Raw genomic sequence first — 19,529 nt, forward strand, 5'->3', positions numbered from 1 at the left:
CCACATTTCAGGATGTTTGGTTTCTTCCATCAGTGGCCATGAAGGGCAAGGGTAGAGAAGCAGGACTTTGTGGGCCTGATGAAGGATTGGGTGGGCTGGTGACATGGAAGGAGGATAAAATGGAGATGACACTAAGGATAAGGAGACCAGCAAGATGCTGTGGCAATAATCCGAACCAGAGACTGCAACTCAGATTAGGCTGTGAGGGGAACATGGGAAGTGGGTACTTTTCAGAGATTTTTATCTTTGGGGAGATAAAACTGACAGGAATTGGGTACTCAATAAGTATTTATTGACTTTCCTGGCTACTCTTTCTAAAGCAAGCTCTTTGATTACTTTTCTGTTTATCTCCTTCATAACACTTTTCAAAGCCTGCGATTACCTTGTTGGCATACTTGCCAATTGTCTGTTTCCATCAAGCAGAATGTAAACTAAATGAGGGCTGCAACCTTGACCAGTCTTATTCATCCAGTGCTTGGCACTTAGCAGTTGCTCTCAATAAATCTTTGAGGATTGAATGGCTTAATAATTGACTGAATAGTACAGAGTGAGGGCAGAGAAATGAGAGGGAAAGGCCAGGGGAAGCCTGTGAAACTGGAACAAACACTCGAGAGGGGTTAAGACCCCACCTCTCTGTCTCTGGCCCTGGAAAGGGCAGGCATGAACTAGGGGTCCAGCAGTCCAGTTGGCTCCAGAACCACCTGCCCAATTGTCCATAGTTAGATTTGAGAAAATCCAATTCTCATTCTTCACTTTCTGGCCTCTGGCTGCTGACTCCAGGCAGTGGGAGTTTTCAGGGAAGGGGAACAGGGGACCCTACCAGAACTGGAGACCTGTCCCTCAAGAATGTGTAAGAGAGGGTAGCCTGGTTGGCTCAGTCGGTTAGCGTGGGACTTCGGCTCAGGTCATTATCTCACAGTTCATGAGTTCGAGCCCCACATTGGGCTCTCTACTGTCAGCGCAGAGCCCGCATTGTATTCTCTGTCCCCCTCTCTCTGCCCCTCCCAGCTTGTGCACGGGCGCCCTCTCTTTCTCAAAAATAAACATAAAAAAAAAAAAAAAGAAGAAGAAGAAGAATATGGAAGAGGGTTGTAGAAGATGCGGCCTGGCACATAATAAAAACCTTGAATGCTGGTCTCTGTTTGACCACAAAACTTGGCGTGGCAGTCTCCTACCCACCCCTCCCCATCCCAAGCCAGGCTCCGGAGTGTGCAATTCTTCCCAAGCCCTAAAGGGGGTGGCACCGGGCTGCGCCCGCGGGCTCTGGCCGAGGGCAAGGGACCAGCGGAAGGGCTCGCGCCCTTAAAGGGGAGTTTTGGTGACTCCCGCTGGCGAAAGCGAGCGCCGCCCCTGCCTCTCCCTTCCCGCCAGGATTGCTTGTCCATCTAGTTGCCTGGCGGAGACTCCGGATACCCAGCCCCCTTCGGACTTCAGCATAAGCCCCGAAGGATGGGGAAAGAAAGAGACCTCCATTAAAGGGACTCTCGGTCACCAGGGCGTGGGGCTAGGGGTACGGAGAAACGGCTGCTCCCTACATGCTTGGTGCCTACCAGCAGAGTTGCCTCTTTAAGGCTTGGGTAGGAGGCTGGGTCTGAACTTGCGTTTGGTGGGAGGACGAGCTTCTTGGTGACGTAAGACCTGAGGAGGGGCGTGCCTTCTGAGTGACTCGTCGCCTGGAAGGGGGCGGGCTCTTAATGACGAAACTCCGGGGAGGAGACAGGCGTTCATTGATAAAAACGCCGGGCTCCCTCGGGCGCGAGCGCAGCGTAGCAAATCCAGGCAGTGCCACGCGCGGCCCGGGCCTGGCGGAACAGAAACAAGCCGGGCCCGCGCTGCGACGCACCGCCTGCATGGAGCCCGCCGCCGGCTTCCTATCCCCGCGTCCCTTCCCGCGTGCTGCCGCCCCGCCCGCGCCCCCTGCCGGGCCCGGGCCTCCTGAGAATGCCTCGCCGGGACCTGATCTGGAGATGCCGGACGGACCACCGGCGCCGGACTCAGGGCGCCTCATCACCGACCCGCGCAGCGGCCGCACCTACTTCAAAGGCCGCCTGTTGGGCAAGGTGAACTGGTGGGGTGGAGTGCTAGCGAGGGGCGGGGGGGTCTTGCCGACCTTCTGGACGGCTCCTGCTGGGGCGGGGGGGCTTGTCCTCAGCGCGGGGACGCGGGGACGCTTGTCCTCGGCGCGGGGACGCTTGCCCTCAGTGCGGGGACGGTCTGCGGGCCAGACTTGGCTATCCTGGAGCGCTCTGCCTGATGCCCCCTTCCCAACAGGGGGGCTTTGCCCGCTGCTACGAGGCCACTGACACGGAGACCGGCAACGCCTACGCTGTCAAAGTCATCTCACAGAGCCGCATCACCAAGCCGCATCAACGCGAGAAGGTGGGCCCCAGGCCCAGCGGATCAGGGGTGGGGTGGGGACAGTAGTGAGGGAGCCCTTGAAGGATGACCACCCCGCGCCCCCATTGCAGATCCTAAACGAGATTGAGCTGCACCGCGGCCTGCAGCACCGCCACATCGTGCGTTTTTCACACCACTTTGAGGATGCTGACAACATATACATTTTCCTGGAGCTCTGCAGCCGAAAGGTGAGTGATGACAATGGGAGTGGGAGAGAGAAAGGGGCCTTGAGACCCAAAGCTGGAGCCCTGTCTCTTCCTTCGGCGAGCACAGATGGAGGGAGGGTCAAAGAGGGCGGGCCGGGGGCTGAAGCAGTGGCTCTCTGCAGTCCCTGGCCCACATCTGGAAGGCCCGGCACACCCTGTTGGAGCCAGAGGTGCGCTACTACCTGCGCCAGATCCTTTCCGGACTCAAGTACTTGCACCAGCGGGGCATCCTGCATCGAGACCTCAAGCTGGGTGAGAATCCTGGGCCAGCAGGATTGGGGTTTGAGGACGCAGAGAGAAAGGAGTCTGACACACCTCTTTCCCCCTGTTCAGGAAATTTTTTTATCACTGAGAACATGGAACTGAAGATGGGGGACTTTGGGCTGGCAACCCGGTTGGAACCCCCGGAACATAGGAAGAAGTGAGTGTTTGAGGAGAGGGGTGGCCACAGTCTGTGTGATACAGATGATGTGCGTGACAGACAGTGAGTTTGTATGTGGGAGGCATGATGACTGACTGATGTGTGTGTGTGATAGATGGGGAGGGATGACGGTTGTTTGTGTGTGGGGGAAGGTGGAGGTGGCAGCCACGACTGGTGGAAAGGCTGAGGGTCCTGTTGGTGTTTGAATCCCTGAGACAGACGGGGATGTAAGGATTCTTGGAGATGTTTGATCCTGTGTGTGGCTGGGGGAAGGTGACATAAGCAATGTGTGTGTGAGACAGACGGAGTGTGGGAATAGCAGGACATGACATCCTGTGTAAGAAGACCCTGCTGTGACCATGATGACTGGGTGTGAGTGACAACAGATAGCATGTGTGACAGAGGAGTGTTTTGGGGCAATATGACAGCTGGTGTTGGTGTGTGTGTGGCACAGACCATAGGAGGTGACAGCCTGTGTGGGTGTCTGACAGACGGGAGTGGGAGAAGGAGGAAAGGATCAGTGATGGACTCTGCTGGCCTTGGAGGAGGGAGCTGGGTTGGGGGTCAGGGCCTTCCCCCCTCCCCCCCACGCCGCCCCCCATCATCCTGCAGAGCAGCTGAGCAGCTGGGCCAGGCGGGTGGGCGGGGACTCAGCTGCCATCTCCAGCATCCATTGTCCCAGGACAAGCAGGAGTTCTCTGGCCTTTGGTGACAGGCAGCTGCTTTGTCTGGACTCACAGTGGGGGCAGGGATGAGGGTGGGGGGTGGCTAGCCAGGCTGGGTCTGAACCTTCTCCTCTCTTCCTACTCCTTTTCAGAACCATCTGTGGCACCCCCAATTATGTGGCTCCAGAAGTGCTGCAAAGACAGGGCCATGGCCCCGAGGCAGACGTGTGGTCCCTGGGCTGTGTCATGTGAGTCCCAGGGTCGTCTACACACTGGTGGGTGCACGCATGGGGTGTACCTTCCACTTTACTCCTGACCCCCCTTATCTCTACCTCACAGGTACACACTGCTGTGTGGGAGTCCCCCCTTTGAGACAGTTGACTTGAAGGAGACCTATCGCTGCATCAAACAGGTTCACTACACACTGCCTGCCAGCCTCTCACTGCCTGCCCGGCAGCTCCTGTCTGCCATCCTTCGAGCCTCGCCCCAAGACCGCCCCTCAATTGACCAGATCCTGCGCCATGACTTCTTTACCAAGGTCTGTGGCTCCCCGAAGTCAAGTCTGCATATTCCCAGGGGATTCAATGGGGGGTAGGTGACAGGGCCCCTAGGACCTCCCTTCTCTGCTCACATGACTTCCCTCCTCAGGGCTACACCCCCGACCGGCTCCCTGTCAGCAGCTGTGTGACAGTCCCAGACCTGATACCCCTTAACCCAGCTAGGATTCTGTTTGTCAAAGTTACCAAGAGCCTCTTTGGCAGGAAGAAGAAGAGTGAGTCTGCGATGTCAGTGGGTTTGAGGGTATAAAGTGCAGGGGGGCTTGTTACATATATTGTGGGGGCATGAGTGTGAGTGCCTTTGAACCCCTGGAGAGAGCATGTGCCCATTTGTATCATCCCTACAGGAAGCCTGCGGGGTGGGCAGGATACTGAGGGCTATATCTTCCCCCACCCAGGTAAGAACCATCCTGAGGAGCGGGACGAGGTCTCCTGTTTGGTGAATGGCCTCACTCGGACGTCCATTGGCCATCAAGATGCCAGGCCTGAGGTGAGGTACTCACGTGGGTAGTGTTTCCTGACTCACTCTCACCCTAGCAGCTGCAGGAAGCCTGGGATAAAAGAAGCTAGTGAAGCATCTAGCCTCATGGTAGCCTAATTGGCTGTGTGTCATTAGCCAGGCAGGGCTGACCTGGGGTGCCCTGGCTGCCAGGGCAAGGCTGGGCCATGGACTCTCAAGGATTTGGATTTTGAGGACTATCTCACTTCCTTCTCCTACCCAACCATCCAGGCTCCAGCAGCTTCTGGTCCAGCACCCCTCAGCTTGGTAGAGACGGCACCTGAGGACAGCTCACCCCGTGGGACACTGGCAAGCAGTGGAGATGGTGAGGAGCCAGGAGGATGAGAAGTGTTAGAAGTGTCTGGGGCTGAGACCAGGGACCAGAGGGAAGGAGTCAGAGGTCAGTGGTCATGGCCTGTGTCCTGGGGAACTAATGCCTAATTCTCAGTGCCCTGTTTCCTTTAGGGTTTGAAGAAGGTCTGACTGTGGCCACAGTGGTGGAGTCAGCCCTCTGTGCTCTGAGAAACTGCCTGGCCTTCATGCCCCCAGGTGAGATTGGGGTATGGTATGGGTGAATGGTGGTGGGAGTTCTTTGGCTGCCATGTTGGGAACAGATCCTCACTCCTTCCTCTTCCATGACAGCGGAACAGAACCCAGCTCCCCTTGCACAGCCAGAGCCTCTGGTATGGGTCAGCAAGTGGGTTGACTACTCCAACAAATTTGGCTTTGGGTATCAACTGTCCAGCCGCCGTGTGGCTGTGCTTTTCAACAATGGCACACATATGGCCCTTTCAGCCAACAGAAAGTAAGTGCTGTTATGGAGTGTCTTGTATCCAGGCCATTGTGCCCAGCAGCTGTGTGCTTCTGCACTTGGGTGTCCTGGGGTCTCTCGGGGAGGGGCATCAGTGCGGGGTTCTCTCTGACCTCTTGTCTCCTCTCCTCCAGGACTGTGCACTACAACCCTACCAGCACAAAACACTTCTCTTTCTCTGTGGGTGCTGTGCCTCGGGCCCTGCAGCCTCAGCTTGGTGTCCTACGATATTTTGCCTCCTACATGGAGCAGCGTCTCATGAAGGTATGTGGACTGGAGTGGGACACGTTGAGGACTAACACAACCTGATCCCTTCCTAATCCCCTTGGCAGGAGTGGCTGGGGGTGCTAAGAGCTAGAGGCTGGACCTCTAAGGGAGACATTAATGGGGAGGGGCCTGACTAGTATCAGACAAATAACCTGCTCCTACTCCCAGGGTGGTGATCTGCCCAGTGTGGAAGAGGTGGAGATGCCTGTCCCCCCACTCTTGCTGCAGTGGGTCAAGACTGATCAGGCCCTACTCATGCTGTTTAGTGATGGTACTGTCCAGGTAAGAACCCCTCCTGGAGTTGGGGGCAAGGTCTAGGAGGCCCACTATGCTGGGGAAAGAAACTGGACCTGGGGCCTAGGCCCTGATCAGTGCTACCCTTCTGTGCATAGGTGAACTTCTATGGCGACCACACCAAACTGATCCTCAGTGGCTGGGAGCCCCTGCTTGTGACTTTTGTGGCCCGCAATCGCAGTGCTTGCACTTACCTCGCTTCCCACCTTCGGCAGCTGGGCTGTTCTCCGGACCTGCGGCAGCGGCTCCGCTATGCTCTGCGTCTGCTCCGGGACCGCTGCCCAGCCTAGGCCCCAACCTGCAGAGCAGGCCTTGACCTAAGGCCTCAGGGCTGAGGCCTGTGCCTGTAAGGCTCTGGCCTTTACCTTTGTGGGCCTCCCTGTCCCTTTGGTGCCTCACTGGGGGTTGTGGGCCGAATCCCCCAGGGAATCAGGGACCAGCTTTACTGCGGTTGGAGTCTGCCTGTCTCGGCAGCCTCCTACCCCTTCTCCAAGAAAAGCCTGAGCCTTAGTCCCCAGCTAGGGGACGTTATTTATGGACCACTTTTATTTATTGACAGACATTTATTTATTGGGATTGAGCCCCAGGGAGGGCCTCCTCCTGGGATAATAAACCGTTTTTGCATAACTTGGAGGCCTCTTCACTCGTAGTAGAGCCCATGGACCACGGCCACGGCGAAGAGCGAGGCGTTGGTGAAGGCGGCGGAGGCCAGACCATCGCATTCGGTGTCCCAGAGCGCGCGGCTGACCACGTGCACGCCCTGGCCGGCGCGCGGCCCCAGCACCACGCTGCACACTAGCTTGTAGCGTGGGGGACTGATCTCACGCAGGCGCACGCGTACCAACTCGCACAGCTCCTGAGCCAGAGGCCCAGCCTCCATCCCCGAGTAGCACGCGTTGTGCAGCCTCGCCGCCAGCGCTGCCTCCAGGGCGCACTGTAAGCGCGAGGCTTCCCAGCGCTCCCCTGGCGCTGGCTCTGTGCGGTAGGAGGGTGCCACCTGACGCACAGGCGCTAGGGGCAACCCAGAGAAGCTAATCCTTGAGCCCAAAAGAGGAACTGGGCCCAGAGATGGTCGCCGACCCCCAGGACCCACGCCTGGTCCGGCCAGCGAGTTGCGGCGTGAGAAGGACGAGGCTGGGCCCAGCACAGAGCCACGGCGGGAGGCTGGGCCCAGACTTGCTAGTCGGGCCTCTTCAATACTGGGCAGGTGGCCTGGAGGCCTCACCGGTGATAGTTTCAGCCCGGGGTCTTTGGTAGTATCCTCCTCCTGGCGTCCTGGGGGCACAGACCTGCCAGCCATGGACCTGCCGGCTGGAAGACCCACACATAGACGGGGGCCTAAACTGGCCGTCTGTACCACATCCAGTCTTTCACTCCGTGATAAGGGTTTTTACCCCCTAACCCCTTCTTACCTGTGTTTTTGGGACAGGTGAATCAAATTGTCCCCAGCTGCGTGGATTCCTAGGTGCTTAGAGGATTAAGGGCTGTTAGGGACATAAGCGATGCTGCTCAGACTATCATCTTGGGGTTGCCCCTGTCCCCTTGAGCTCCACTTTCCCCTGGGCACTATGGAGGTTAGCTAAGTGAGCTCTAAATAAATACACCTCCTTTTCTCTCTTCCACCTGACTTCTCCAGCAGAAGGGAGATGAACCTCCCCTTTGTTTTCCTCAGCCTAGATAGTGGTGCCTCAAACCCCTAACCAGAGGGAGACACAGACCAACTCCTTCAACCCCACAGGTGTCTAGAATCCAGACACCTTCGACCCCTACCTGCTTCTAGGGTGGCTGGCACAAAGATCTCTCCTACAATTGGTTCAGGCTGGATGGAGGCAGGTGACTCAGGAAGCTCCTTCCACCCTCTCCAGTTGGCCTCTGGCCCTACCTCCAGAATTAGTTCTGGGATGAATGCCCTCTTCTCCCGAAACTCCCACAGGAAACTGAGTCAGCTGCAGCCTTTGGACTCCAAACTCTCTCCTAGCTCCACAGCCCTTCCTCACCCAGCTGGCCTGACTGGCAGGCGGGAAGGTAATGGCCCCTTGTGTTGTGGAGTTGCCCTGGGTTACTGGGAAGGCACTCCTGTTTTTTGGTTTCCTCCTTCCAGTCCTGGCTCTGGCTTAACTTGGAAGTGTTACTACACAGTACATGCTGTGTGCGGGGTGCCTGAGTCATCAGGCAAGAGGAGATAACAGGGGCCTAGAACCCCTGTACTGAGGGGGCAGATGTAGAGAGGGGCTCTGGTCAGAAAGGTATTCCCCTACACCAGGGCTCTTGAGCCACTGTCCATTTCTCCCCTTCTGAAGGCTGGCTCTGAAGCTGTGAGCAAGTTGCAGAGGCTGGTATATGGGGAGACCTTGAGGCTGTAGGGGTGGCTGTTCAGGAATCAGGATCTTCCCCCACAGGAAGAAGAACGTCATGGCTCTATCCTCTCCCCATTAGCCTCAACAAGGACAAACATTTCCGCTCTCTGTGCAGAGCTGGGGTGGAGTTTGGATGACTTCCTCAGCTCAGGGCTGTGTGCAGGGGGAGGGGAGACCCATTAGCCCTGCTGGTGGGAGCCGACCTGATGCAACAGTGGTGACTAGACTTGGCAGTGAACCAGAGTCCAGCCTCCTGACCCCTGCTGACCCAAGTGCTCTGGAGCTTGTCTCCAGCTGGCCACACCTCTGCTGTGCCCTAGTGCCTAGAGTGCCAACCCCCTAACTGTGGTTGCATTTTAGGGATGCCAGAGGCCATGACGCCTCTGTCAGAGCTGACACCTCCTCACCTGACCTCCTTCTGGGAGGGACAGGACTGCCCCCCTCCCAGACAAGCCAGTCTGGGCCCTGAAAGCTCTATGAGGGTGAGGAATTTCCCTACCGAGGGGGGTTTCCCAGGCCTGGCTAACCTGATCCCGACCCTGTGCGCATGTGAGGGAAGGAGTAGGAGGGTCAGGGAGTTTGAACTCTGAATCCAAGGCAGGCAGGGGCCTGGGTGCTAAGACCCTCTACTAACTTCCGGCCCCTCTGAGGGCTGAAGTTTTCCCTGGGCCTGTGGAAGATGGGTGGGGCCTCTCAAGCTGAGCTCCAGTTTCCGTGGAAACCCACAGGCTTCCCACCCACTGCTGCCTGGGCAGGCTCCCAGCTGGGGCCTCATGCTCTGCCAGCCTCTCTTCCCCAGTCCAGTCTGCTCCACCCTCAGCCTGTCTTGGCCCCTTCCCTGACTCTCCATCCCCAAGCCCAGCCTCTGGCCTCTTCTATTAGGCTCTAATGCCTTCTTAAGGAACCTGGGCCTCTCCTGCCCCATCCCTAAACTTCAGCTTCTCAGCAAACAGGCTTCCCAAGCTCCTGTCCCTCCCTCTCAGGCCTTTCTAGCCTCCTTACGAGCTCCCAGGCCTAGCCAGGCCTCCTGCTCCTGCCCACCTATCACCTCCCACAGACCAACAGACAACAGGTCTCCTAGGCTATTCTGTCCTCTTGCTCCCCTGCCCCACCCCACCCATGGAGACCCCAGGACTGCTTGTGCACGGGGAGGCTGCACCCTTTTCCACAGCACTCCGAAGCCTTCTCAACAATCCCCAATACAGGTGAGGGGGTGGGCCCTGTCTGTGGCATTTCCTTAGCTGGCTCTGCTGGGTCCCATGACTCTGAGGAAGCCTTGGGTACAGAAGAGGTGGAGATGACCCTCCTCCCTGGTGAACTCAGTCTGGGGAAGTCAAGTGTGGAGAATGGCTACAGGTTACATCATTCAGTGTCCATGATGTCTTGAGAGCCAGAAGTGGGGGCGGGGGGAGAAGAGGGGGAGGCAGTGGGGGCTGGAGCCCGGAGCAACTGGTATGACTTTGGGCAAAGGCCTTCTTTTGTGGATTGGGTTCCTGGCAGAGAGGAGCCCTTTGCCCCCTGAATCTTGAGAGATGGGATGTGACTTGAGTCCCTCCCTGGGAGGCAGAGGAGCAGATGACCCTGTTCTGGGAACTGGGGATTCACAAGAGGAACAAAACTCAAGGGATTGAGCCAGAGTTTCCGGCAGGAAGCAGTTCAAGGGTGCTGCCTAGGGCTCACTGCACAGGATGCTAGTGGTGTCTGAAACCAGGGATAGAATATGGGGGAAGGGCTGGTCAGGAGAACTAGAATGTAGCTTTCTGTCCCCACTTCCTCCCTAAGGGTTGAGGACTCCCATGACCCTACTGCTTTGGGGATTACAGTCTGGTCTGAGTAGTGGGAACCCCTGGCCTTGGACCTGGGCCTAGGAGGCTCCAGAAGCCCAAGCTTCATTTCCTGCCTCCAACCCTCTATGCTGTTGGGAGGCCCAGAGGCTGGGGCCGGAAGTGGTTGTGAAGATGGAAAATGTGGTCTGGTCTCATGATGGTGCGTCGCTGCCATGTCTATCTGCAGCCAGTGCACTCTGCACCCCCGCTCCCCCACCCCCTCCTGCCTGGAGGAGGCTGAAAAAAGCTGAGTTTGCAGTCTATGGAGGAGGAGCCAAGAAGAGCTTCCCTTACCTCAAGAGTCAGGCTGGGGAGAAGAGGGGTATGTAAGATCAATCTTGCATCAGCCTTGGTGTCCCCTCCGTGATCAAGCATAGCCACCTCCTCTAAGACCTGAGGGTTTGGGATTACTATCCCATTTCATGGATGAGAAACCTGAAATTCAAAGGTATAAGTCACTTGCCTGAGGCACCATGGGATGAAGCTAGGACTAGAATCCAGGCCTGTGTGTATACTCCAGACCATTGGCTGGAAGGACTAAGCCCTGTCCCTTATATGACAGATAAGGAAATGAAAGCTCAGAGTGGGCAAAGGCAAAGCCTAGAGTTATATCCAAGACTCTGGCCTCTTCTTCCCTGGCTCTCTCCTTCCCTTCCCACAGTGATGTTTGCTTTGTGGTCGGTCAAGAACGGCAGGAGGTGTTTGCCCACCGGTGCTTGTTGGCCTGTAGATGCAACTTCTTCCAACGACTTCTGGGTCCGAAGCTGGGCTCTGGCATGCCTAGCCCCGTGGTGCTAAGCACTGTGCCAGCTGAGGCCTTCCTGGCAGTGCTGGAGTTCCTGTACACCAACAGCGTCAGGCTGCACCGCCACTCTGTGAGCCTGTTGGGCAAGGGTGTGGATGAGAGAGGGAGGGGGAGGGGCAGGAGACACTCCCTTCCACATCCCTTCTACTTTGCAGGTGCTGGAGGTGCTGACCGCGGCTATAGAATATGGACTGGAGGAACTGCGAGAGGTAGGTTTATGTGGCAGGCCCTTGTCTCACTTCTCTTGCTTCTTATGGGCTCAGATCACACCCGACCTCACACACACTCTGGCCTGGAGAGGAACGTGTTCCAACACAGAAGTATGGATAGCTCTCTGTGTAAATAGGCATTATGTGTGCCTATGTGCAATGGATATGTACATGCCCTGTGTGTGCTGTGGGGGCATATGGCGGGGGTTATGGCTGGTGCCATAGATGCCAGGATAAATCAGCCTTGATCCTTGTTCTTCAAAGAGAGACACATGAAAACTCTTAACCCAGGGGCATAAGAAGTGTGATAAATGAGGGTATATGGTGCTGAGATTCTACAGAGGGTCTCTCTGGTCTTGCCATAGGGGAGAAAGGAAGACTTCTTGGGAGGGGAAACATTTGTGTTAGATCAAGTAGAATAGGTAGAGGTTTGCTCAGAGGGGGAGTGGAAAAGGTGGCATTCTAGTCACAGAGGCACAAAAGGAGCTAGTGAGCCATTTAGTGTGGCTGGACTAAGTGTGAGAGGAGAGAGACAGATGAGATTGGAGACAGTGCCGGGGGCTAAATCATACTGGACCTTAAAAAATTTGGACTTTTTTTTTACTCAGAGGGCATGGAAATTCATTGGAAGTTTCAGGTAAGGGAGTGAGGATTTGGAGCTAAGAGAATAAGTGATTGGGAGAGATGGGAAGGGCTCCACAGTCCAATGGGGATGAGAGGCAGTGGCAGCCCATGACTTTAAGAGAAGAGGAACTGGCATGACCCAGTGCTTTTCTGGATGTGAGAGTGAGAAGGAGAGGTCATGGGTGAAATTCAAGTTTCTGGTTAAAACGAAAAGGTCTTTGAGTCAGGAGTGACACAAGATAAGTGTGCTCAGAGAAGGAGAGTGGATTTTCACGTGGCTTTCATCTAGTTTCATTTGTGGGGAATGTGCTAGAAGGTAGACTGCTGGACCCAAAGTAGGCTGCTAGTGTCCAGTCCCTTCAGGCTTGTCAAATCTCAGACCCTGGTGATTTCTTGCCTCTCTTGGTCTGGGAGGTCACCTTGGGCATGTGGCTGCTTAGGAGCCTGGGTGGCTCACTGCTTCCGAGGATGGGGTCTTGGGGGAGACACCTTGGCACAACCCGCTTTCATTTCTGTTCCCAGCTGTGCCTGGAGTTTGTGGTGAAGGTGCTGGATGTGGAACTGGTTTGTGAGGCCTTGCAGGTGGGTGTTCTAGACAGGCTTGCAGTTAGTCCTCAGTGTGGAGGACTGGACTACAATGGTCTCTCCAGCCTCCAACCTGATGGCCTTCATCCTGTTCCTAGGTTGCTGTAACCTTTGGCCTGGGACAGCTGCAGGAGCGTTGCCTAGCTTTCATAGAGGCCCACAGCCAGGTATCGCTCCCCATCTTCATAGTCTCAATCCCTCAGACCTCATTCTGCTCCTCCCTGACCCATTCGTGGACCCACAGGAGGCGCTCCGGACCCGCGGGTTCCTGGAGCTGTCGGCGCCAGCGTTGCTGTCCCTGTTGCGCAGCGACAAGCTCCGCGTGGACGAGGCTGAGCTCGTTCTGGCGGCCAGGAGCTGGGCACGCGTGGGTGCGGTGAGCGGGGGTACTAAAGGGACCCTGGGTTGGCGTGGGGAAGGAGGCTTGGGGCGCAGGAACACGGCAAGCCGGAGGCGGGGCAGGTGCTCCTGACTGTCCAGGCTTAGGGCTGGCGTTCGCAGGCTGTGCTGGAGCGGCCGGTGGCCGAGGTGGCGGCCCCGGTGGTGCGGGAGCTGAGACTGGCTTTGCTGGCCCCGGCGGAGCTGAGTGCCCTGGAAGAGCAGAACCAGCGGGAGCCGCTCATCCCGGTGCGGACGCGGGGAACCAAGCTCAGATCCGCTCAGCAGCGTGGGGGAAAAGCGCGAGGGTGGGGGTGGGGGGGCTCGGCCCAGGGTCTGCCGGGTGAGGGGGTATTGCAGGACTGCCGTGACCGGCCTTCCCCTGCAGGTGGAGCAGATCGTAGAGGCGTGGAAATGCCACGCTCTGCGAAGAGGGGATGTGGCCCGGGGCGCCCCGTGCCGCCGCCGGAGGGGAACCCTGCCCCGGGAGCATCACTGCTTTCTGGACCTGCCCTTTAAGTGACCAAAGGCCGCGGTTTGCAAGGAATTCTGGGCCTGTCCCAAGCTACAACTCCCGACGTGCCTAGTGCTCGGAGCCGACTTCCGCCCCCAGCATGCCCTGCGAGCCGGGCGCTGGAAGGGCGACTGTCGCCCGGCTCTGCGCCCTGTGGGTGGGGCTGTGGGGGTGGGGAGTGGGTGTGGGCTTGGGCGGGGCCCAAAGGCGATTTCCCTTACACTTTACCCTGACTCTACCCTGGCCCTCTGGCCGCGCAGGCCTGCCGCGTTTACTTTTATAATCCCCACGTTTTTCGGCTCAGCTCCTTCTTTAATTCCAGAGCTACCTCCTAGAGAGCACTCTCTAAATGCCCCACAGACACCTCAGACTCAATCCAAAATTGGGCTGCCTCATCTTTCTCCAGTTCTGCCCCCATCGTGTTTCTCATCTCTGTGAGTGTCTAAGCCAGAAACCTGCATCTCAGCTTTGCCTTGTTCTTCATCCTCACATCTGCCTCCCGTGACTTCTGCCTTCTAAGACACTGAAGGGTAGTAAAATGTGCCAATCCAAAATACGCCTCTTTGAGCTAAGGATTATTTTAAGCTGATTATTTTGAGAAAAAGTGGAAGCTCTGGAAACAGAATAGAAGTTACCCTTTTGTAAGGAAAATTTATAATTAAAAAGGGGATCTCCATTAGTAAGGGCGTCTCCTCTGTACCAGGGAAAGAAGGATGATCAACTCACAAGATTTTAGTGGAGAAGGCACCCACTGAAATCTGCTTAACAAGCCTTACCTTATGTACTGTGTTTTTCCTGGTAGCATTCTCCTAACTGTCCTCCCTACACTTTTCTTTCATCCTTAACTGACGATGGTCTTTCAGCAGGTATTTTAGACCACCTCAGGGAGTTACTCATTTTTCCCTGGGTATCTCCCATGTACACAAGAGGTATACATATTAATAAACTTGTTTTTCTCTTGTTAATCTGTCTTATTACAAGGGTCTCAGCCAAGACTTCATAGAGTAGAAGGAAAATTATTTTTTCTCCCCTATGAGATCTTTCCAGTTGGTTCAGTTCTCTTCACTTTAGTTCATTCAGTACCATGTTAAGAATTAATGCAACAGGCTCTTGCTAGTCTTTCTGCCTCCACACCAGCCATGCCCCTCTTCGTGCCATTTCCCACACTGCAGCCAGACTTAAGATTATCAGCCGTACTACCCTTATTAAGCCCCCAACATCCCCATTGCTCAGACAAAATACACTCTATTTCACTTTCAGGACACTCCGAATTACTAGTGGTTCCAACTGTTAGCAACTCTTCTCTCAACTACCTTTGCATAAAGTCACTGGTTCTGAAGGCAGTAGTCCTCTGGCTGCACAGTCATTCTCTTGGTTACTGATGACTCCCCATGCTACAGATGCAGTTTTGGAGTGATGGTGGGGTCTGGAGCCGATGGCCAAGAAAGAATGGTTGAGTGCAAAAAGGTGATTTTAAAGCATGGGGACAGGACCAGTGGGCAGGAAGAGCTGTATGTGTGTGTGTGGGGGGGTGTTGTGAGGAGTGACTGATTATATACTTAGGGGTTGGGGTAAGTAAAGGCCAGGGGAAGTTTCCAGAAGGACTTTCATATGCTAATCATATGCTAAAGAAGACTCAGGGGCACCTGGATGGCTCAGTTGGTTGAGCTTCCCACCTGCGCTCAGGTCACGATCTCATGGTCAGTGAGTTCGAGCCGCGCATCGGGCTCTGTGCTGACAGCTCAGAGCCTGGAGCCTGCTTTGGATTCTGTATCTCCCTCTCTCTCTCACCCTCTCCCGTTCATGCTCTGTCTCTCTCTGTCTCAAAAATAAATAAACATTAAAAAAATTAAAAAAAAGAAGACACACAGGATCCTGGAGGCCTTGCTCTTGTCAAGCTAAGATTGTTTTTTTCCCCTCTAGCAAAGCATTAACATTAAGACAGTAGGGAGTTCCTGGAGGAATGTTAGAGTTGACCTGCCTCAAGAATTTGTCAAAGGGCTGCAGGTTATGAGGAAATTTAATTCTATCTACATTTCCTTCTGCCTTTGTTTCTCACATCACTACCTTTTTCATTCATTACACCCTTTGTCTTCCTGAGGATCTGAATCTCCCTAGACAAAGATCCCTGGGATTGGAGTGGTTCCTTATTCATTTCTTGTTTCTCCAGTCTCTGTCACATAATCAGTGCTCTGCAAATGTTCACTGATGACGTTATTTCCTTATTTAAATGCTATTTTATTCCATAAAGAGTTTAAAAGAGCTATAAAACAAGATACTATCAATCTAAATTGAGGGACAGTTGATTAGTAGAAAATAGGGTTAAACTTCTGTCTCAGGGATTTTATACAAAAATATGTTGCATATGAATTAAAGGAAGTTATTTGGCATTACTTCTCAAGACCGAAAATGTGGTTACTCATAGTACCACTTCATAACAGCATTGTTTGGATAATGAAAATTGAAAACAAGCTAGATGTCCTGGTTTAATCTAGAAGACTGGCTAAACTATGGTATATTACAGTGATATAGAAAGGTATCTGTGACTTTGGAAAAAGCTCAGTGCAGATCAAGTAGAGCACAATTCCTTTTGCTAAAAGAAAAGGTAGTGTAAGGGAGGAAAAAGTTCTCCTTGCCCCTCTTAGGGTGCCTGGTTGGGTTTGAAAATTAAACTTGGGAATGCAAGCTGGTGCAGCCACTCTGGAAAAGAGTATGGAGTTTCCTCAAAAAAACTAAAAATAGAACTGCCCTAGGACCCAGCAATTGTACTACCAGGCATTTATCCACGGGATACAGGTGTGCTGTTTCGAAGGGACACAGGCACCCCCATGTTTATAGCAGCACTATCAACAATAAAGTATGGAAAGAGCCCAAATGTCCATCGGCGGATGAATGGATAAAGAAGATGTGGTATATATCTACAACGGAGTATTACTCAGCGATCAAAAAGAATGAAATCTTGCCATTTGCAACTACGTGGATGGAACTGGAGGGTATTATGCTAAGTGAAATTAGAGAAAGATGAAAATCTTATGACTTCACTCATGAAGACTCTAAGAGACAAAACAGATGAACATAAGGGAAGGGAAATGAAAATAATATAAAAACAGGGAGGGGGACAAAACATAAGAGACTCTTAAATATGGAGAACAGAGGGTTACTGGAGGGGTTGTGCAAGGGGGGGATGGGCTAAATGGATAAGGGGCACTAAGGAATCTACTCCTGAAATCAGTGTTGCACTATATGCTAACTAATTTGGATATAAATTTTAAAAAAATTAAAAAGAAAATTAAACTGACATAGATTAACAGGACAAAAGCATACAAATTTATTTAATATGATTTATGTATGTATGTATGTATGTTTGTCATCTCTACACCTAACATGGGGCTCACACGACCTTGGGATCAAGAGTCACATGGTCCTCCGGCTGAGCCAGACTGGTACTCCAATATTAAGTTTTAGTGTGCTCACTTCATCAGCACATATACCGATATAAGTTTTAGCAATACAAAAGCCTTCATAAGGAAATGAAGACTAGAAGAAATGGTTAAACCGGAGTATTTTTTTTTTTAATGATTATTTATTTTTGAGACAGAGAGAGACAGAGCATGAACGAGGGAGGGTCAGAGAGAGAGGGAGACACAGAATCTGAAGCAGGCTCCAGGCTCTGAGCTGTCAGCACAGAGCCCGACACAGGGCTCGAACTCATGGAGTGTGAAATCATGACCTGAGCCGAAGTCCGATGCTTAACCGACTGAGCCACCCAGGCACCCCTAAACCAGAGTATTTTTATGCTGGGTTTGATGAAGAGTGGATAGTGATGGAGGACATAATGGGTTAAAGGGTATGAGGTAAGTGTAGTAAATGGGGAAATTTAGCAAAACCTGTTTGGATTCTTCTTGGAGTCCCTTTGACTCTGGAGATAAGGATGACTCCTTGCCTCCAGTATAGGAGGGCACCTCTCACTTGAGGGTTTTATGACCTGTTTCAAGGGAGAAGGGAGATAGGGCCAGGGTGAGATGAGGCGGTAAGAGTGACTCTTCTGATTTCTCAAATTGCTTAAAATATTCAATATGCCAAGATACTATATTTTGGGGTAGCATGTCCTGAACCCCATCAGTAGCACAGTGATTAAGAGTATGTCTCTTCTGGATCTAGGCTGCCTGGGTTTGAATCCTAGCTCCACCACTTTCTGGCTTTGTGACTTGAGTAGGGTAAACTTTCTATGCCTCAGTTTCCTTGTTTTGAAATGGCGATAAAAACAGAATCTATTGAATAGAGTTCTTAGGAAGGTTAATTTTGTAAAGTGCTAACCTTCCTAAGAACTATATTAAATATTTAGATAATATATAAATTAAATATCTAAAAATATTTTATATATATATATATATATATATATGAATCCATTCATTTGTTCCATAAGTATTGAGTGTTCATGTGAAAGGCACTGATTTAGGGTCATGGGATCCATCAGAGAATAAGTCAGGTAAATTCCCTGCCTCGAGGAACTTACATTCTAGGAGAAACATACAGCAGACAAGTAAAGAAATTAATGTATGATATAATTTCAGGAAGTAGTTTGTACTCTGAAAAAAAATAAAACAGATTAAAAAGATAAAGAGTGATGTGGTGGGAGTGGGGTTGTTTCATACAGGGTGGTGAGGGTGGACCTCTGGAGACTCAGGACTGGAGACCTAAAGGATGAGGGGCACAAACCACATGTCCTGGAGAAAGGCATTTGGAGGGGTTTGTGCAGGCTGGAGAATGGAGTGTGTGATCAGATTTACATTAAAACAATTTGTGTGTGTTGTATGGAAGATTGGGACAAAGGGGCGGTAGGGAATGGGGTACAGTCTAAGAATAGTTACAGAGGAGAGTTTTGTATGAATCCATCAAGAGCTCTTCTTGGACCAGGGTGGGTTGCTTGAAGCTTATGCTTTGAATATGGCCATCACTGATCCCAGCTGTAAATTTATGGAGGTCACCAGCCATGACATGGTATTTAGTTAAAGCCAGAGAAGATGCTGGGGTACCTGGGTGGCTCAGTCGGTTGAACAGCTGACTTCAGCTCAGGTCATGAACTCAGGTTGAACATCTGATCTGACTTTGGCTTGGGTCATGATCTCGTGGCTCAAGAGTTCTAGTCAGAGCCTGACAGTTCTGAGCCTGGAATCTGCTTGGGATTCTGTCTCCTTCTCTCTCTGCCCCTCCCGCATTCACACTCTGTCTCAAAAGTAAACGTTGAAGAAAAAAAAAAAAAAGCCAGAGAAAATACAGATAAATGGGAGAATCTGAGTCTAAAACCCAAGGACTCATGTGGTGGGTGGCTAGCTAGCCATATATCCATTTCTCCACGGCTCTCCCCACTGAGATTATAAATTACTTACCTGGCTATGTTATTTGTCCAGCCTTTCCAACGTTTGGCATCACTAATAAACTAAACTCTTTATAAATGAAGAGGCTAGTTACTACAGTGTTAACCCACACCTGCTCTAAAATATCTTCCCAGAAATACCGGAAAAACCTAAAAAAGCACCTCACACTTTTCTTTGGGAAGCAGAAACTATACTCACCCACAAGTAAAAGTCACAACGTATTATGAAGGCTGGATCTTTCCTTTTCTTAACCATAAAAATAAGCCTCAAAACGAGGCCTCAAAAAATTTGGGTAAAGACTCATAGTTGTTTCTCTCCACGGAAATCTTTAGTAAAAGGCGAAAGATTTATGCGATTTGAAGAGAAACCAGAGTATACCCTCCCATCTTCTCCTGGAATTTCCTAGAGCAAGACAACACTTAGCACACTTATGGTTGTTTAGTGTCTGCACGGTTCATGCTCCCTGCTTGGAATTTCTATAGACCATAGATGTCTAACAGGTAGTATGACCTAAACAGCGCAGAAATCTTGGTGGGGCTGGAACTCCAGCAGAGTGAAACTGGTTTTTCGTGGTGCACCATGGGTATGCAAATCACAGGCGTCTCCGGGCGGGTGCGAGACACCAGCTGTGGCGGCGGGGTGGCGCTAGGGTGATGCCTCCGTAGTAGCTCTGCGGTCCACACGAGAACCCGTGCCCCGTTTGCCCGGAGAGGTAAGGGCGTTTCCCGCCGGTGCC

At 52.7% G+C, this 19,529-nt stretch overlaps 3 protein-coding genes and 1 non-coding gene across 9 annotated transcripts; 2 read left to right on the plus strand and 2 right to left on the minus strand.

Moving 5' to 3' along the window:
• Positions 1-1,774: 1,774 nt before the first annotated feature.
• Positions 1,775-6,694, plus strand: PLK3 (polo like kinase 3). Its single transcript, XM_042996070.1, has 15 exons — positions 1,775-2,060; positions 2,272-2,379; positions 2,469-2,585; positions 2,726-2,855; positions 2,937-3,024; positions 3,842-3,937; positions 4,029-4,227; positions 4,338-4,461; positions 4,645-4,736; positions 4,977-5,070; positions 5,211-5,294; positions 5,388-5,550; positions 5,691-5,820; positions 5,992-6,105; positions 6,216-6,694. The coding sequence occupies exons 1-15, from the start codon at positions 1,851-1,853 to the stop codon at positions 6,405-6,407; spliced, it is 1,941 nt and encodes a 646-aa protein (XP_042852004.1). The 5' UTR covers positions 1,775-1,850; the 3' UTR covers positions 6,408-6,694.
• Positions 6,695-6,740: 46 nt separating this feature from the next.
• On the minus strand, positions 6,741-8,205 carry DYNLT4 (dynein light chain Tctex-type 4). Of its 4 annotated transcripts, none has more exons than XM_015535361.2 (3): positions 8,000-8,205; positions 7,530-7,585; positions 6,741-7,428 (listed from the first exon to the last, which is right to left on the minus strand). In XM_015535361.2, exon 3 carries the CDS (start codon positions 7,415-7,417, stop codon positions 6,758-6,760), a length of 660 nt encoding a protein of 219 aa, XP_015390847.1. In that variant the 5' UTR covers positions 7,418-7,428; positions 7,530-7,585; positions 8,000-8,205; the 3' UTR covers positions 6,741-6,757. The 4 variants fall into 4 exon arrangements, with proteins under 4 accessions (XP_015390847.1, XP_015390848.1, XP_015390846.1 ...); XM_015535362.2 differs by having other exon boundaries at positions 7,530-7,601; XM_015535360.2 differs by having other exon boundaries at positions 7,530-7,601; positions 7,888-8,205.
• Positions 8,206-9,273: 1,068 nt separating this feature from the next.
• BTBD19 (BTB domain containing 19) lies at positions 9,274-14,800 on the plus strand. Of its 3 annotated transcripts, none has more exons than XM_042996134.1 (8): positions 9,274-9,679; positions 10,962-11,175; positions 11,261-11,314; positions 12,461-12,520; positions 12,622-12,690; positions 12,768-12,899; positions 13,025-13,150; positions 13,290-14,800. In XM_042996134.1, the coding sequence occupies exons 1-8, from the start codon at positions 9,594-9,596 to the stop codon at positions 13,422-13,424; spliced, it is 876 nt and encodes a 291-aa protein (XP_042852068.1). In that variant the 5' UTR covers positions 9,274-9,593; the 3' UTR covers positions 13,425-14,800. The 3 variants fall into 3 exon arrangements, with proteins under 3 accessions (XP_042852068.1, XP_042852070.1, XP_042852069.1); XM_042996135.1 differs by lacking the exon at positions 9,274-9,679 and adding an exon at positions 10,605-10,748; XM_042996136.1 differs by lacking the exon at positions 13,025-13,150.
• Positions 14,801-19,055: 4,255 nt separating this feature from the next.
• LOC122241606 lies at positions 19,056-19,169 on the minus strand. The gene has a single exon (XR_006221847.1). It is a non-coding gene; the product is annotated as a U5 spliceosomal RNA (small nuclear RNA).
• Between the last annotated feature and the right edge of the window lie 360 nt (positions 19,170-19,529).

The sequence above is a fragment of the Panthera tigris genome, chromosome C1 (assembly GCF_018350195.1).
Source record: "Panthera tigris isolate Pti1 chromosome C1, P.tigris_Pti1_mat1.1, whole genome shotgun sequence".
In the NCBI taxonomy this organism is placed as follows: domain Eukaryota; kingdom Metazoa; phylum Chordata; class Mammalia; order Carnivora; family Felidae; genus Panthera; species Panthera tigris.